The sequence below is a fragment of the Lactuca saligna genome, chromosome 8 (assembly GCF_052625555.1).
Source record: "Lactuca saligna cultivar CGN05327 chromosome 8, ASM5262555v1, whole genome shotgun sequence".
In the NCBI taxonomy this organism is placed as follows: domain Eukaryota; kingdom Viridiplantae; phylum Streptophyta; class Magnoliopsida; order Asterales; family Asteraceae; genus Lactuca; species Lactuca saligna.
Window position 1 is genome coordinate 92469910 of NC_136424.1, and position 20240 is coordinate 92490149.

The 20240-nt window shown below is 36.3% G+C and overlaps 1 protein-coding gene across 1 annotated transcript; it reads right to left on the bottom strand.

Moving 5' to 3' along the window:
* Positions 1 to 15972: 15972 nt before the first annotated feature.
* TRP1 (telomeric repeat binding protein 1) lies at positions 15973 to 20036 on the bottom strand. Its single transcript, XM_078969880.1, has 9 exons — positions 19668 to 20036; positions 18337 to 18496; positions 17712 to 18240; positions 17458 to 17625; positions 17297 to 17376; positions 16979 to 17196; positions 16652 to 16894; positions 16498 to 16561; positions 15973 to 16395 (listed from the first exon to the last, which is right to left on the bottom strand). The coding sequence occupies exons 2-9, from the start codon at positions 18415 to 18417 to the stop codon at positions 16228 to 16230; spliced, it is 1551 nt and encodes a 516-aa protein (XP_078826006.1). The 5' UTR covers positions 18418 to 18496; positions 19668 to 20036; the 3' UTR covers positions 15973 to 16227.
* Positions 20037 to 20240: the final 204 nt, after the last annotated feature.

Consider the following 20240-nt stretch of genomic DNA (forward strand, 5'->3'; position numbering starts at 1 on the left):
TGAACTGAGCAGTGTTGTAAAACCCGATCAACTTGGTGATTAATATGTATAATATACTTAACGATTTATTATTTAACACATACACATTTACTACATATATATCTTAAATTTTCAGTAATTATCATGAACTGAGACCATTATGTGTTTTTCAGTTTTTGTGTATTCACATGTATCTAATTTTGTTATATATTTTACTCAACTTAAGATTTTAACTTATGATTTTGACATATATAAGTTTCTTAAAAATATTTCTACATGAATTACCGAATCCAAGTACTCCCCGAGTACTCCTAAGTACTCGCTACTCGTTAGTCGGCCGAACAGGTGCCGAGTAACGAGTTCTATAACCTTGACTAGAAAAACTATGTTTAGAATCATTCAAAATGTGTTGGAAGTCTTATAAGATTCCAATCAAATGTCAGATATTGAAATTTAACGAAAATATAAAATTTGAAATAAGTAAAATTTTATTATTGAAAATTGTAAAGAAGCTTGTTAGAAACATTTAGGTGAAAACCTCCTCGAAATACGAGTTATAATGAAGAATTTATAACCAATTGAAGATCCGCGACAAAACCGGCACGATGCCGAATGACATAAAAAGTGAGTTTTCGATAAACTAGTTTTTAGCCCTTATGATCTAAATGAAAGTCGTAGTATTTGTTAAACCAAGAATTTCCATAAAAAGAACGTCAAAAATCTGACTTCGTATGAGGAAGTTATGATTTTTCTAAGTTTCGGTATAGCAATAGACAACTAAAAACTCGAAATAAAGATCAAGTGATTTTTAGCTGATACAACCTAAACGAGAATCGAATATCTCGTCAATTGTAGTTCATCGGTAAACAGGCAGAAGAAAACGGACGTCGGATGAAGAAGTTATGAATTTTTATCTTATCCTGTCCCGGCCTGTTACAAATATAATAATAAAAATAAACTCAAAACTAGATGAAGAAGTCTAAACGAAAGTTGTAGAGCATAATCTCACCTACGCGTGGATATAAATAACGTCAAAAAAGGAGCTCGTATGCAAAAGATACGAATTTTTGAAGTTTGGAAATTCGGAGTACGCCCAGCATACTCGTGTTCACGGTCCGAGATTGGCCACGTTGCCTATTCCTCGCAATCGACACGAATCACGCAAGTTCGACACGTCCGATGCCACTCATCAGAGTATGCCCAGCATACGAAGTTGTATGCCCAACTTAATGGAAAATAGAGCAGTACGCCTAGTGTACTAAGTTGTACGCTCAGCGTAGTGGCTGTTAGAGCAGTATGCCCAACGTACTCATAATTTACGCCCAACATAATTGGTTTTTCAGCCACTATAAATAGAAAACAGAGCCTTCGGGTTTTTTTTAGAAAATTGATTCCCTCTCACTCTCTACTCTCTTTTAAGCTACTTTTAACCCCCGAAGTCCCAGTATCATTCCCGACACTCGAAGCAAGCCGAAACGCCCTGAAGTTCCCGAGAAAATCATATTTTCAAGTCGAAAGTCTGCTCGCGTAAGGCCGGTTTTCAACTAAAATCCCCTGTTTCGTCACAGAAAGTCATATTCATAGTTGAAGTACTGCCTAAATTAATATCTTAACCCCTGGTTATTTCAAGGTGAGTTCAATATATAGGAACAGTTGTATGTTATGTGTTATATTTGCTATGTGATTTTATGTGTTATCATCTTGTGTTATTATTTATGCTATTTTAATAGCAAACTTGTACCTTTGGCCACGAAGTGTATGACATAAGCAACACTTGAGTAAAAGTATGTAGCCCTTGGCCATGTAGAGTATGTCTCGCAAGAGAATGACTTCTACCTCTATAGCATTGGCAGAAGGTTAGATAGGGTTGAAAGCCTGAAATCTACCAAAATGTTTAAATCAGAAAGTGTATGTCCTTTGTGTCATTTGGGTCGAAGTGTTATTGATGTATATCAAGTATGAAAATTGTTATGTCTCATTGATTGTATATCTTTGAATCAAATCATTGATTGATATGGAAAGCTTGTCGCATGATTCACGTATGCCTTTGTTGTTCCTTGTTCCTCTTTGCTTCTTCCATATTGAAGTATATATATGGCATAACGTTATATTGTATCTATTGTTGAACTCACTAAGCGTCACCGCTTACCCTCTCAATGTTTAACAATTGCAGGAATAAGCAATCAGTAGAGTTATATATTGATAGAAGATTTTGAATAGATTGAAACTATTTTATTTTGTACTCATGTATGTATAAAACTATAGTATCCTGGGACCTGGGTAGTTATGTAATATACAACACTTTGTAATAGTCGGTTTGTATCCAATCGTTTGTAAACAAAAATATATCGATGTAAATTATTATTACTGAATATGCATGTAGCATATTTTGGAGTAATAATGTTTCAATTATGAAAGTGAGGGTCTTTCATTATACGTAAACGTATTTTTTAAATAAAAAACACATATTTTACATGAAATAAATGCGTAAAAAAAACCTTTTTTTTCTATGTGAAAGGAAAAAAAAACTTATTTTAATATGAAAATGTAAAATATGTTTTAGGATAATAGCAATATTAAAACATATTATACGAAAATGTATTTTATATATATATATATATATATATATATATATATATATATATATATATATATATATATATATAGTGTAAAATAAATACGTAAAAAAAAACAAATAAGTTGTTTATAAAAAAATATTTTGAGTAAATTACACGAATCGTCCCTCGTCCATGTGCCAAAAAGCACGTTCCGTCCCTAATTTCAAAATTTAACTCGGACCGTCCCTTATTTGGTTACAAGTTGCACGCTTCATCCTTCGTTAGTTTAAATATACATGCTTCATCCCTTTCGAGACTTGAAAAGACTATATTGCCTTTGTTTATTTAATTTTTGATTGTTTATTTTTTTATAAATTATAATATTTAAAAATTCGGTGGGCCTTCTTTCTCTCTCTGAAAAACAAAACCCTAAATCCACCTCCATTTCCTCCATCTCCACCATTTGCCATCATCATCTCCCTCATCTGCCCGATGCTCTAACAACGAACCCAACCAAGAACCGGTGCTCCGTTCTTCTTTCTCCCCACAACCATATCAGACGATATCGAAGACCTTCATTTTTGATCTATCTTGCCCTCTCTTGATGAACAAATATTTGCTTCAATTTATATATATCTTTAGAGTAACTTACATTTTGGTCCTTGCGGTTGGCTGATCTTTTGGTACTTATTTCCATTGATATGTATTTCTAGGTTGTTATGATATTGTTCTACATCTAACTTCACCGAGGATCAGTTTTCTGGTGAAGGGTTATTCCATTTGTCTGGTTCAATCTTGCAGAATCGAGCCTATTATATAACCAAATTTACACCGTTTTTTAGAGGTAATATCTTAATTTTGTAATGTAAAAAACTACACACAGATAAGATGGGGCAATTTCAGAGGGGGGAGGTGGTTTTCGACGAGTTCTTTTCGTCTCATAACCCTAGCAGCCGTTACCCAACAACATAGCAAATTTCTTCAGGATTCTTGTCGGGGAGTTGCAGATCCAGAAGTCGAAGAGGTATAGTACCTGGGTGAGGGGTTTCTTGGAGCTCACACGAACGACATCAGTGGTCTCTAGGGGACGGCAACGATGGTTTGAAGGGGACGTCGACTGCCTCTCTTAATCGTGTAATTTCTCCGACACTCTTGCCCTCTCTCTCGGTATTACATATGTACACTTACATAGACTTGTGACTTGGTCCAGTTACATTGGTGGAGAGGAGATGTGGTCGGAGTCGCCGGAGATGCACTAGAGACAGAGACACATCGAAGAAGAAACAGGGGAGAGAGAGAGAGAGAAGACGATGTTCTTAGGGGCTAAAGGTTGGCCTATATATTTTATTAGATAAATGCAATAAATATTTATTTTTATAATAAACAAATTAATAAATAAATAAATAAATAATATGAAATAAATATAGAATAAATCAAGAAATAAAAGAATACGGCAAAATTGTCTTTTTATGCTGAGAGGGATGAAGCGTGCAACTTTTAACCAAATAAGGGACGGTCCGAGTTAATTTTTGAAATTACGGACGAAACATGCTTTTTGGCACATGGATGAGGGACGATTCGTGTAATTTGCTCAAATATTTTTTTACAATACGCTAAAAATATATTTATTTTATTAATATATATATATATATATATATATATATATATATATATATATATATGTTTTTCTTGTTTTTTTATTATTAATGTATTTACGATTTTAGATAATATCAATTAGTTTTCCAAAATATAAAACAAGTTTGGGTCTAACATAATTGGAGAGAGAGAGAGAGAGAGAGAGAGAGAGAGAGAGAGAGAGAGAGAGAGAGAGAGAGAGAGAGAGAGAGAGAGAGAGAGAGAGAGAGAGAGAGAGAGAGAGAGGAGGAGGAGGTTTGGGTCTAACCTAGTTGGCTAGAGCTTTGACTAAGAGATAGAGAAGGTTCTAAGTTCAAATCATCTTCCCTCTTTTTTCTAGTATTTATATTATTTTAAAACAAATTACAAAAATGGTCTATATGAGTTATTAAATGATACAAATTCAGTCTATTTATATTAGAAAAGACGGAGATGTCCTTAAAAATTCAGTCTCTAATAGCTAAATACTAACTGAGTTAGTAAAAAAGGTCATCTGTACAAGTTTTGCAAACCACAAGGACCGTTGTCATCAAAAAACTTTACCTGAGACTGACTTTGTTATTTTTAAGAAACCAAATTGACTATTTTTGTAATTTTGTGTGACTAAAATGGACTATTTAGTAAATATGAAATATAACAATAATGATTCATATCAATGTAGACTACATTAACAACCATATAAACATAGTTGGATGCCACGTGGACACCTAGATGCCAACTAATTAAGCTTCAAGGGCAAAGGCTATAGGGCAAGGGCTGTTGTATTGGTGATTTTTAAACAAAAATAATAAGCTTAAAATCTAGAACGGTTTTGAAAACTAATTGTATATCAACTCCAAAAATTATGTATTTTCTAACCCCCACCTCACCCCACACACAAAAAAAAAACGTATACAAGTTACGGAATTTTGGATTTTGTACTATTATTTTCCATTATGAGTCCAAACGATTGATTGTATGATTTTCTTTAGTGTTTTAAAAAGGTCTAATTCATAAAAAAAATAAATATGTGATTTTACATATAAAAGAAATCAATTTTAAGTCCAATTCATTAAACCAACCAAATTGGCAAGCTCACCCACCTTGTTTCAAAAATTGTTAATGTTTTAGGTTGTGTTTGACATGTATACACTAATTTAGAAGCGTCGAGGGTGTCGAGCAGAAAAAAGATAGGAAACATTTCGGATGCAAGAGACCTAAGGGAACACCCTTTTGAGGTGTCCCATTTGAAAGTTTTAGTATGAACTAACTTCAATTGGGATTCATTATTCTTACTAAATAGGTTACAAACGATCACAATAAATAGAGTCCGATCACAAAAGGCTAGCTACCAATACTAACAAATAGGATATCTATCTAAACAAAGATAAGAACCAAATAAACCATGCTAATCCAATAACCGGATAATCATCAAATCCTTTACTCCCCCTCAAGTTGACACATGGAGATTTCAAATGTTAAACTTGACAAGTAGTGATTGTAACCTGTCAGAACCAAGAGACTTAGTAAACAAATCCGCCAGCTGAGCTTGAGTAGCAACACAAACAGGAGCTATTTCTTTAGACTCCACTCTCTCCCGAACAAAAAAACAATTCATTTCAACATGTTTAGTTTGTTCATGAAAGATCGGATTATGAGCAATATGACAATCAGACTCATTATCGCACAAGAGATGAGTGGGCTTGTCAATGCGAATTCCAAGTTCAGAAAGTAACCACCAAACCCATAATATTTCACTGACCATAGTCGCCATGGCACGAGACTCCGCTTCTACAAAAGACCGAGAGACCAATGATTGCTTGCGAGATTTCCATGACACCGGCGTACCACCCAACATTAACAGATAACCAGTCCTTGAACGCCTGAAGAAAGGACAACCTAACCAGTCAGAGTCACTATAAGCAAGCAACTCTAGTCGTCCATCCTTTGGAAGAAGAATGCCTTGTCCTAAAGTAGTTTTAAGATAACGCAAAACCCTCAAAGTTGCATTCCAATGATTTCGAAGAGGATCAGATACGAATTGGCTTAAAACATTAACCGAATATGTAATATTCGGTCATGTTTCTTGCAAATAAATTAGTCTTCCAACCAATCGCCTATACAAATTAGCATCAACTTTCTCTTTCTTATCACCTTTGTCCAGTTTGAGATTTTGTTCCTTTGGAAACTTACGTGGACGGCACCCAAGCATACCAACGTCATCTACTATGTCAATAGTGTACTTTCGTTAACTAAGTACTAGACCTTCTTGTACGCGTGACACTTCAATCCCCAAGAAATACGTGAGATTGCCTAAATCTTTGATGTTGAATCGAGCATGGAGACTCGACTTGATACTCTAAATCTTCTTAGAATCATTACCTACATTGATCACATCATCAACATATATCAATGCTGCCACAAACACTTTTTTATTTCGATGAATGAACAATGAGTGATCCTCATGTGATTGGTGGAAATCAAGCTCTCGCAATGCTGAGGTGAACTTGTGATACCAGTTCTTACTAGCCTGCTTCAAGCCATGCAAAGACTTCTTCAACTTGCAAACCCTCTTGTCACCTTCTTTGCCAAAATCTTGAGGAATCTTCATGTACAAATCTTCTTCAAGATCACCATGTAAGAACACATTATTCATGTCTAACTGATGTATGATCCAATTAATTTTGACTGCCATGGTTAGTAAAATTCTGACAGTGACGAGTTTGGCAACCAGGGTGAAAGTGTCATGGTAGTCCACACCTTCCAGTTGTGTGTATCCTTTCACGACAAGCCTTGCTTTGTAGCGTTCTATCTCCCCGTTTGGTTTGAACTTGATCTTGTACACCCATTTAGATTCAATGATGCGTTTACTAGGTGGTAGCTCAACAAGTATCCAAGTCTTATTTGCTTCTAAAGCACTTATTTCTCTGATCATTGCATCTCGCCACCTTTCATCTTTAGTTGCATGCTTAAAACACTTTGGCTCATAGTGTGTGACTATGGCTGCTAAAAACGCTTTATGAGACTTAGAAATTCTTTTATAAGAGACATAAGAGGAGAGGGGGTGTACTGTAGAAGCATGTCGATCAGTAGCGAGCAGTAGATGATTGATCGACGAGGGTAATTCAACCTCATAGTCACTAAACCGAAGGAGCTGCGTTTGAGCTCGTTTAACCCTCGTAGCATGAACATCTTTAGATTATGTGTGCATGTGGGAGTTATTTTCACTGCTAAGGCTGGTGGATATTGGAGATGCACCACTACTATCATCATCAGAAGTAGGTGCCACCTCTTGGTTAATGGTGACATCATCACCGTGATAATCTATGTGAGATACAGGTTCACCACATGGGGCAACATAAGTCTCACTTGCATTATTGTCTAATTCAAAAGTTCTTCTTGTTGCACACTGTCATTTATTAAACCCGATCCCATTGAAAACTGGTCTTCTAGAAAGCGAACATCCCTAGAAATAATTATTTTTATATTTTCTAAATCATATATTCGTTATCCCTTTGTACCTTGAGGATACCCAACATACAAACCAAGTCTGCCCCTAGCCTCAAACTTGTCACCTTTTGTCTTTGTACTTAGATAATAAGCCAAACACCTAAACACCCACATGTGATCATAAGTAGGTTTGTGACCAAAAAGTATCTCATATGGTGTGATACCTTGCAAAATTTTGGTTGGCATTCAGTTTATCACATGTGTAGTTGTCAAGACACACTCACCCCAAAAAACCTTTGGTAGGTTTGCTTGAAGCGAAGAGCCCGTGCAGTTTCTAACAAGTGCCTATGCTTGCGTTTGACCGCACCATTCTTTTGTGGTGTATGAGGACAAGATGTCTCTAAAACAATCCCTTCTTAAGCATAAAAATCACACATTTTATTAGACACAAATTCACCCCCGTTGTCACATCTTACTCGCTTGATTTATTTTCCAAATTGAGTTTGAACCATCTTGTGAAAGTCTATGAGACTTGTACTAGCCTCATGCTTATGTTTTATAAAAAAAAAAAGTCCAAACTGCTTTAGTAAAATCATCTATAATTGTCAAAAAAATAAGATGCATTTCTAAGAGAAGGAGTCCTATACCTACCCCACACATCACAATGTATCAAATCAAAACAAGAAGAGGTTTTTATTTCACTAGCAGGAAATGGAAGTCTAGTGTGTTTTGCTTTAAGACAAGCATCACATTTATTAATTTGTTCTTTATTTGAAACACTAACAAAATTTAAACTCGAGATCTTCTTGATTGATGGGTGCCCAAGCCTTTTATGCCAAACCTCAAAAGTCGACATTAGAGCTTCATTTGTCTTCATCTTCATACCCCCATCCGATACAATCCTCCATTGCGACCACCTGCTCCAATCAAGTGCTTTGTCCCCAACTCCTACATCACGAAAAAACGTGGGAAAATGTAACAACATAGTTTAGATCATCTGCGAGTTTACCACCTGAAAGAAGATTGTAATTAAAACTTGGTACAAATAAAACTCCTTTTAATTTTAAACGTTCTGGCAAAGTGTGTTCACCCTCCCCCATGACCTGAACCTTGTCTTCATTAGGAATAACAACAGGTGAGTCTTTAGGGTTTTGGGTTTTATTAATCAAAAAATCATTGTGTGTCATGTGCTCGGTGGATCCCGAGTCGACAATCCACCCTTCATAAATTCCATTTCTACCTGCCATGTTTTCCATTGATTGTATTGTTACATCTGTTCCTTCCTTGAAATGCTCAACAAAGAGTCAGTACTACTCATCTGAAAGTCTGGGATCGGACTTGGGCCCAACTCCACACAAGTTGTCCTGGGTTTATCTTTCTTACCGGGCCACCATTCAGGGTACCCAATAAGTTTGAAACATCCGTCCTTGATGTATCCATCTCGTTGGCAGTGAGAACATCGAATCTTCTTGTAGACATCTGATTTTGAGGATTTCTGTGTCACTTTATTTACCGATTGAGCAGCTTGCTTCGGTAATGATTGTCGATGTCCCCGCTGTGAATTGTAGTTAACCTAGAACGTTGATGCCTCAGTCCCACTCCTTTTCACTCCACCTGTGATTGCTCTTTGTTTCTCATCTTCTGCTAACAAATGGTATACCGTTCCGATGGAGGGTGTCAGCTTCATAACAAGTACTTGAGTTCTGATGACTGCGAAATCATTGTCCAAACCCATCAAGAACTCGTAATTCCTTTCTTTTTCTCTCAACTCATTAAGTTGTTTTCCAATTCCAAAACTGAAACCTTCACAGGTGCATCGTGGCGTGGGAATTACCATATGCAATTCATCTCAAATTAACCTTAGCTTAGTGTAGTAATTCGACACAAAACTCCCATCTTGTCTCGTTACATGGAGAGCTTGCTTCAACTCGTACGCACGAGGTGCACCCTCTTTTTCGAATCACTCTTCAAGGTCTGGCCAGACCTCTGAGGAGGTGTTCACATATTGAACACTTGTTCTTATTTCCCTCTCCATCATTGTGGTTAACCACCCTTTTATCATAGCATCGGCTCGAACCCATGCCGTGTACGTGGGTGATGTTGACTCAGGCTTCTTCACCGCTCCATCTATTAATCCCATCTTGTTTTTCACCAAGAGAAAATTTTTCATCTCTTGTTTCCATTCATTTTAATTGTTGTCATTCAACAAGTCATTTACTTGAACATGTTTGGGATAATCTGATGGGTGGATGTAGAATGGCGAAGTGGTATCAATTTTCTCATCATCTTTCTTGTCAGATCCTTCTGGTATATCTCCTGCCATGCTCGCCGGAGATTATTATCGTCCCTAGAAAACGATTTACTTTGATACCATGAAAGTTTTAGTATGAACTGACTTCAATTGGGATTCATTATTCTTACTAAACAGGTTACAAACGATTACAATAAATAGAGTCTGATCACAAAAGGCTAACTACCAATACTAACAAATATTAGAGATAAAACTTAAGAATAGATAAGATTTATATTATTTCCTGTAATCTAGTATTTGTTATTATCTCTTTCTATATTGTATGTATTATAAATACCGTGAAATACAATATACGATCTTAAGGTGATCATTAAAACCTTTATATGGTATCAGATTAGGTTTTCTATTCCCTTCCTCATCATGGTCGGCAAAACCTCCTTTTCTGATTCTTCCTTCTCCCTCAACATTATTCTTCATATGATTACAAATAAACTCTCCCCCACCAACTATCTTCTTTGGCGTAATCAGTTACTTACTTTGCTTGCTTATCAGAAGCTATCAGGCCATATTGATGGCACTATTGCTATCTCCTCCAAAACGACAGCCCCTAATGTTGCCGGCTCTTCTAGTCCCAATCCTGCTTACACTTCATGGATAGAAGATGATCAGAAGGCATTCTTAATCATTCAGGACTCTCTCATAGAGGCTGCCATGGCTGAAACTCTCGGTCTCACTACTTCCTATGAAGTATGGACTGCTTTGCAGATTACCTATCGTCAGGACTCCCATGAACGGATGCATGTTCTCAAGTATAACCTTAGACAGCTACAGAAAGGTACTTCTATTGTCTCTGAATTTGGTGTTAAATTCAAAGGTATTTGTGATCAGCTTTCAGCAATTGGTCATCCTGTTGATGCAACTGACAAAAATCATTTGTTTCTTTGTGGTCTTGGCACATCTTTTGAAACCTTTTGAACCACATATTGTGCTATTAAAACTCCTACCCCTTTGTGTGACTTAATCTCTCAAGATGAGTCTCATGAATTATTCCTCAGAGCGATCCATGGTTCAATTGTTCCTACTGTTGCTTTTACAACAAATCAACAATCCCATCGTGGGGGTTCTACTACTTCTAATCGTAACACAGGTCGCGGACGTGGTGGTCAAACTGGTGGACGTGGTAGGGGACGTCGATCTTCACATTGTCAATTGTGCAGAATAATGGTCATTATGAAAGTTCCGGTCCCGAATTAAGTACTTTTCAGGCTCGACAAAACACCCCTGGAAACAACAATCTAGCACAGGCCTTTCAGGCTCAGTGTCATGTGACTAGTAACTCACCTGATTGGTATGTTGATTCAGGTGCTACCACTCACATGACTTCTTCTCCCAACAATCTTGACTACAGTAATCATTATCATGGTAATGATCAGGTCATGTTTGGTAATGTTAATTACTCTTCTATCTCACATATTGTTCACAAATCTCTCTCTCTCTCTCTATCTCTATCTCTATCTCTATCTCTATCTCTCTCTCTCTCTCTCTCTCTTGATATTAAACTTAGTGATGTTCTTGTTGTCCCCAACATCACCAAGAATCTGCTATCCATCAATAAACTAACGGATGATTCTCCAATTGATGTTTTATTTTCTAATCCTTTCTTTGCAATTTAGAATCGAGCAACAAAGGAAATCTTGGTAAAGGGAAAATGTGAGAATGGTTTGTATGTGCTAAAGCAAGCACACAAAGTTTTCTTTCAAGTTTACAATCTTCTAAATCACGTGCATCTCATGAATTATGGCATAATAGACTAGGGCATGTTTCATTTGACATTATTTCATTATTGAATAAAAATGGTGCTTTATCTGTTACTGAAGGATTTTGAACATTCTAACACTCCTAAGGTGTACATGCAACCCTAGAAACCTTGGATCTATGTTTTACTAAGATACATGCAAATTTGATTTCGATGGTTATTAACCTAACTAGCATGGCATGGAAACTTTTAAACATAACAGCTAGTTGAATTACATACCTTTTTGTTGTTTGGATTTCTTGAGAACCTTGTAAGCTTAGCACCTCAAGTGTGATGCCTCAAATGTCTCACACAACACCACAACACTTGGAATAACCTTGAGAGAAGTACACTTACACTCAAAATTCGGTTAGCCCTCTTACACTTGCTTGTAGTGGCTGCTTTTGCTAGACTTTGGGTATTTATATAATTGTGTCATAAGTAGGGTTACACCATGTAAACCGTAATTGTCATGGCTTTCCATATTCCATGATCCATGGGTTTATAACTCACATGGACTATCCATGGAGCACCTTATGGGTTTAGCCCAATTCATATAAACCATGGATCATTAGCCCACTATACAAGAATAGATGATTTACACAATCAACCCCATATATTTACTTAGTCTCTTTTTGATCACTTAATTAATTCCATATTAGTTCTTTGATCAATACTAATTAAATAATATTATTAATATATTAGAACTTATAATATATTAATAATCCTTAAGTGTCCTTTCTCTCATTTAGTCTATCCAAGTGTTGCAATGCCATGCAACCCAAATGGACCATTCAAATCGGGTCAAGTACATTCCAGAAATAGTTATGAACTTAGACACCTAATCCAAAAGTTACATCTTTATTGCCTAAACCACATGTTTGTTCTTCATGTCAATTATCAAAAAGAAAGAAACTACCATTCCAACTTAACACTAAATGAGCTTCTCAAGTTCTTGACTTAGTTCACTGTGATCTTTGGGGTCCTGCACCCATTGTATCTACAGAAGGATATCGATACTATTGTGTGTTTGTTGATGATTTCTCTCGCTTTACATGGTTCTATCCACTAAATCTCAAATCAAATTTTATTACGATTTTAACAGCTTTTCTTTCCTTTGTTCAAACTCAATTTGAATGCAAATTGAAAACCTTTCAAACAGATGGTGGTTCCGAGTTTGTTAATAATCATGTTAGCACTATTTTAGTCAACAATGGCATACATCACCATTTATCATGTGCCTACACACCACAACAGAATGGTAGAGCGGAGAGAAAGCACCGTCATGTTATAGAAACCGGCATTGCAATGATGTTTAATTCGAGTGCCCCAGCTACTTTATGGGTTGATGCGTTCTGTTCAGCAACTTATATTATCAACCGCCTTACCTCTAAGCTTCTCGATTACAAAATTCCATTTGAGCTACTTTATCACTCCTCTCCCAACTACAATGTTTTTAGAGCGTTTGGGTGCACCGTATTTCCTTATTTACGCAACTACTCAGCAAACAAGTTGGAACCAAGGAGTGCATCTTGTATTTTTATTGGTTATAGCTCACAATATAAGGGTTATCGATGTTTAGATCCTACATCCGGACGCATTAACACAACTCGTCATGCGGTTTTTGAAGAAAATCAATTTCCTTTCGCTGCTATTACTTCTCCACCCGATCAAGCACATATGGGTTTCTCTGAATTTGATGATGTTTCTTCTTCTTCGCTATCTGATCCATCATTTCTGGACTCATCTCCTTCTGACTCGATGCACATAGTTATAGCAGCCACTAATTCTCCATGTTCTTTATGTCTGCCATCTGATTTGCCTAGCTTGGCTACCACTCCTGATCGTACAGCAGCCCCATCTCCACCGCTACAGCAGCCAACAACCGCAGGTTCTCCTTTTCCTGCTGATGACCCGACTCCATCTTCAAATTTGTCTTTCGCATCAGCTGCTCATCACAATACTCATCCGATGATAACACAGCTAAAAGATGGTATTGTGAAACCAAGACACGTAGTTGATATTGCTATTCTCCATCAGTCTCCCTTACATCAACTTATATTTTCCTCTAAAGAACCTCGTAGCTACAAAACAGCTGCCAAAAACCCATGATGGTTATCTGCAATGGAAGATGAGATGAGAGCTTTACGCTCCAATCATAATTGGGACTTGGTGCCTCGTCCATGTGAATCCAATGTTGTAGGTTCTAAATGGGTCTATCGCATTAAATACAATTTTGATGGCACTATTGACAAATTCAAGGCTCATTTAGTTGCTTAAGGATTCAGTTAATTTTCTGGGATTGACTATACTTATACTTTCAGTCCTGTCGTCAAATTTGCGACTATTTGTATTATGTTGTCTCTAGTTGTCATGCATAAATGGTCCTTACATCAATTGGATGTAAATAATGCTTTTTTAAATGGAAAACTCACTGAAACAGTTTTCATGGAGCAACCACCCGGATTTGTTGATGATTGCTTTCCCAATCATGTGTGTCAACTAAAGAATGCACTGTATGGGCTCAAACAAGCACCGCGAGCACGGTTTCAACGTTTAAGCTTGTTTCTTGTTAGCCTTGGTTTTATATGCACTCGAGCTGATACTTCTCTATTTTTCTTCAAACGTGACTCTCACATCTTGTACTTACTTGTCTACGTTGATGACATCATCCTTACCGGTAATCATCCACCTCTTATTCGCAAGTTTATTTCCAAACTTTACTCGGAATTTGTTGTTAAGGATCTTGAAACATTGAACTATTTCTTGGGTCTCGAGGTCTCATATATGGATGATGGGCTATTTCTATCTCAGTCCAAATATGTACATGATATTCTAGTTAGAGTTGATCTTCTTGACTACAAACCAGTATCCACTCTGTTATCTACTACAAATGTGCTTGTTTCCACTGGATCGCCATTTTCTGATCCAGCCATATATCGCTCTTTAGTATGTGCATTGCAATATTTAACAAGTATGCGTCCTGACTTGTCATATGTTGTTAATCAAGTCAGCCAATTTCTTCATGCTCCTACCGTCGATCATTTTCAATATATAAAGCGGATCCTCCGATATGTTAAGGGTACTCTCTCTTATGGGCTATGTTTCACTTATCCTTGTTCCACTTCTCTTCTTGGTTATTCAGACGCGGATTGGGCACGTTGTATTGAAACACGGAGATCTACCTATGGTTATTCTATTTTTCTTGGAGAAAACTTGGTGTCTTGGAGTGCTAAAAAGCAGCCTACTGTCTCCCGATCGAGTTGTGAATCGGAGTACCGAGCTATGGCTAACACGACAGCTGAAATAGTTTGGATCACTCATCTCTTACGAAAACTTTTTGCTCTGCCTCCGGAACGTCCCACTTTGCTATGTGACAACAAGAGTGCTTTGTTCCTCGGTCAAAATCCAATATCTCATAAAAACGCAAAGCACATTGATATTGACTATCATTTTGTTCGTTAGCTCGTTGCTTCCAGAAAATTGTACACACGGTTTGTGCCCATTGATCTACAGCTTGCGGACATCTTCACCAAAAGTCTTCAACGACCCTTATTTGAGCAATTTCGTGTCAAGCTACGTGTTGGTCCACTACCTTTGCGCTTGAATGGGGGTATTAAAGATAAAAACTTAAGAATAGATAAGATTTATATGCTTGAATGGGGGTATTAAAGATAAAAACTTAAGAATAGATAAGATTTATATTATATGTTGTAATCTAGTATTTGTTATAATCTCTTTGTATATTGTATGTATTAGAAATACCGTGAAATACAATATACGATCTTAAGGTGATCACTAAAACCTTTATAACAAATAGGATATCTATCTAAACAAAGATAAGAACCAATGTTAATCCAATAACCGGATAATCATCAAATCCTTTACCGTTACCTTAGGAAACCATGCATATTCACAAGAGTTTTTCTTCTTTCATTTGTATATTGTACATATGTTAAAGGAATTTAGTGGAAAAGTAATAAGAGAAAAAAAAATGCCGAACTGGCTTTAGGAAAGGAAGGGATGGCAACACTATAAGCTTAATTATTTTTTGAGCTTAATGTAGCATGATTTTTATTTAAGACCGCTAAAGTAATATTTATACTAGCTTTTAAAAAACTATTTGAGATATGTATGTAAATGTCATTTTACATTTGGTATCTAACCTATCATTGGTTTTACATAACACAATTCTTTTATTGGCTACCAACTAGTTTATCATCAGCAAAAAAAATTAGTTTTTTCAGTCGCTCTGTCAAACACAACTAAACTACGAACATCTATTATGTAAACCTCCTAAGATACACAAAATCAACAATCAACACTTTCAAAAAGAATCTATATTCTATCTTAAATCATCTTTTATTCCATCGACTGCCCATTTTTACAAGCGTCGCACCAAGAAAAGAAATAAAAACACTCCTAACCAATTCCTTTCGTCACTTTCTTTATACATGGTAACAACAAAAGAAACTACTAAAGTAAAACCCACGAACCCAAAATAAAAAAAGGAAGAAACAATCCATTATCCATACTTATCTACTTTTATAATCTGTACATTTTTATTTAGAGTTGAGAATTCAGAGTAGTCGACAAATTTCAGTTTGCTTGAACTGGTTCTTAGCTTGGTGATACGACCAGTAACCATGAGCGGTCAACACCCTGTCCAGGAGCTCCTGTGGGACCGGCTCACCTCTCCTTTGCTGTGGTGATATACGTGCCGTGTGCACCAATGTCTTCCACTTATCCTGCATCAAAAATAGCAATGTACTTTCATTCATTTCAAAATCCACCAAATTATTTATTTATTATAATTCCATAATAACAAATTATTGCTATAAAATAAATACCTTCAAATCCACATAAGTCCGGTGCTTTGCATCATCAAAAGCTCTCAATTTAACATCACGCCATCTGAAGATTCAAATATCAAATCACTTCAGCAACGTTTTTTTTTTTTTTTTTTTTTTTTAATAAATTAATAGATTTAATAAAACTTTTTACCTTCCTGTTCCAAGCTTCTCAACCGCTTCAACCAAAGCTTCCACTTCAGACACCGAAAAGGGCCTACGAATCCTCCGTTGTGCCACCTCAGCATGCTTTGATTTCCTCACCGGAACCACCGCCAGTCCACCGCCACTGTCGGCGGCCGGAACCGCCACCAGTTCCCGTGAATCCACACCGATTATGGTCCTAGAATTAGTCACGGATGCATCATCATGCTGGATTACTACTTCATTAGAATACCTAATATGAAATGATTACACATATATTAGTCTATTAGTCTATTATCATTAACACAACTCATGAGTCATGACATATTATGTATACCTTGTTAATGACTTGGGTGTGCCAGGTGGCGACACCACATACCGATCTTGAAACTTATTAGGCTCTAAAGTGAAACCAAGAGCATCTAGCTTGTTATCATGGCAAATACCAGTTTGTAAAAGAGTTTTTTCATCATCTCTAATTCTCTTCCCTTGAAGCATCACACCAACATGTAACTCACCACTAAATATAGCAGTCACAGCCTCCATAACCGTTCTCTATGTAAAAAAACAAAAAAGTCAACATAAGTCAACCGTTAACTACAGATAATGTTTCCATTCAAGAAAAGATTTGATATAAGTTGACAAAAGTATGTACCTTTAGAGAACTAACAGTTGCTGTTTCGGGTATTTCAATAACAAACTCGGGTACCCTAAAAGACTTGATCTTGAGTTTCACTGAGTCAAACAAAAAAAGATTCTTTAATTTTGAATTAAAAGAGTGGACAAGATTAAATACACCAAAAGGGTGTCATTTACCATGAGAATCTTGAGTTTGAAAGGCAGGATCTTGAGATGTGGGACCCAAACTGGAACCATCTTCATTGGAATTGGAAGGGTTGTCAAACTGGTAAAGTTTTCGTTTTTTGAAAGGGTAATCCCTTAAAGATCTTTGATGTTTATAGAAACTTTTCTTGTTACGATAATCTGAAATGACATTAAATCCCATTCAAATTCAAGAAAAGGAGTAAAGATAAACACAATTGTATAACAACATAATCATAATTACTTACCATCGTTTAATTTTGGACAGTTTTTCCACTGTTTGGATGCCAATAATCTTCTAATTCTTCTGTCACCAATTCGTGAAGGTGGCCCAAAAGTCTTGTTATTTTGAGTGCATCCACAAGAGTTGTCGTCATCATCTCTAATAACTAAATTTACATTACTATCTAAATTGTTGACAAGTGGAGGCTTCCCATTGGTGGGAACCTCGTTTGTCATTTCCTTATTGTTTGTATCTTCTATTTTACAAATTTCCACAGATCTTGGAGCAGATGGAGCCTTCTGGGAGAAGTCGGAAACAGTGATTCCGGAGGTAGGACCGGAATCGGAAACCGGAGCTTTTGAGATAATCTCAGACAAAAAGAAGCTCTTATTGCAGCTTCCTTGATCACAATCTTTTTCTTCTGTTTTAAAAACTTTGTTTTCTTCTTGATTTGGTTTATCACCTTCATGTAATAACTCTCCAGCAACAGTTGCTAGTAAGTCGAATGCACACATTCGATCTTCGTTCTTTTTCCAAGATTTTGAAGCCCTTTTCTGAAATAATTAGAGCATGAAATTGGATTCTTTTTATGTATAAAAAAAAAATGAGAACTTTTGGGAATTTGGAAAATTAGAGATTTCCGGATTTACCCTGGCTGATCTAGGAGCCCGAGGCGTTGGGGGCACCTTGTAACCGTTGAATCCATATTCTAGCCTCTTTTGTAACACCATATCTTGGTATAAAGAAATTTATCAAACACTTCACGACATGTTTTCTTGATCTTCTTGAAAGTCTACAAAGATTTGACACCTAGAAGAAGTTCATCATTTATCAAACATTCAGGTCAATCTGTAATGATTCAAGAATAATAAACGAACAAATACACAAGATAGATACTACGATTACTGCATTGTGTTTGTTTACTGCAAAGCCAGCTGATAAAAGATCAGAAGCCCTGGGTTTCATTTATTTATATTAGAAAATTCTCTGTGAAGCAATATATCAAACACATAGAAGGCATTGGTATCAAGGTTTAAGATAACTGTTACTATGATTGATTCAATATCACCTTAAAATTATTTTAAGATCTAAATTTGTAAAAAAGGATTTTTTTTTTTTTTTTTTTTAAATTCAGATCAGTAAACAGAACGAGGAAGCATATGCAGATCATGATGATGGTTATAAAAAGGAAAAAAGATGATGAATTGATTTGATAAGGAAGTATGAATCTGAAATAGAATTGTTTAAGAGTAGGGCACACCACCAATCTCCATGGAAGCAACAAGCACAAGCAAGTACGAATCTGACACACGATTCAGAAAAGGTAGGGCACACCACCAGCAATCTCCATTGAAACAGGAGCACTATTACGATATTTGATGGGACTTTATATCAATAAAAGGTTTAGAAAGCACGAAAACTCAATATGGAAAAAGCATCTAAAGTTGAAATTGAAAAGGGTTTGAATTCGTAAGATGATGGGATTAGGATTGAAATAAATGAAGAGGGGAGAAGAATTCAAACCCCTCGTAAAAACCCTGAAGAAAGATTCGAAAAGATCTGTATGCGTAAACAAATTATAATATTTTTTCTTTTGATGATGTTTAAAATCTAAAACCCAAAAGCAGATCAAACTAGAAACGAACTCCATGGTCGTCAAGCCTACCTGGAAAATGAAAATATGAGAATTTTGGGAGGATCTTACATGGTAACTGAATTTCGCCAACATAGAAACAAATTTCAGACATAAAAACTTAGATCGAACCCATCAGAATCGAAATTCAGAACAAAAAGAAAACCCGAAAAAAATAGTAAAAACTGTACGATAATGCTTGTTTGGTTGTGATGAATTTGGAGGGAAATTCGAGAAATTTCCATCAAAAGTTAAAATTTGTATCAGGAAAACTCGGGAAACAAATCAAGAGTTTGAAACTTTACAAGAAAGCAACAACCCAATTCAATCTCGAAAATCTTCTCTCACCTCTAATAAACCCGCGATTTGCCCAAGAATTCACCAAACTGTTTCTTCAAGATCCCGATTTTCTGAAGCAAATTTTATACATACTAGGAAATGTGAAAATGGAATGATCGAAAACCCACAAACCCAGATCACCAAAGTTGTTATCGATCAAGCAAAACCCATGAGTTTTTCACCTTTGATAATTAATCTCATTTGTCCTTCATACACCAAATGTTGTTTGATTTGTTTCAGACGCAACCTCTTCTTAATTTTCTCTCTCTATTTTCTCTCTTGGTTATTTCACTTTCTCTATCTAGAAATTCTTGAAAAGATGATGAATTATAGTTGAGAGATGAGAGATGAGGATGAAAAACAAAAACCCTCTGAAAACCACCCAACCATTGGCCTTAAACCCCCAACTGTTTATACTCATTGACCCTTGTTACCGGATGTATCGGTAAAAGACTCGAGTATTACCGGCTACACCAGGTTACACACACCTCGGCACCCTATAAGACCGGTTCTACGCAACAAGATGACCCACACACTCACCCAACATGCTCCCAGATGTCTCCACGTGGAAAGCTGTCTGAA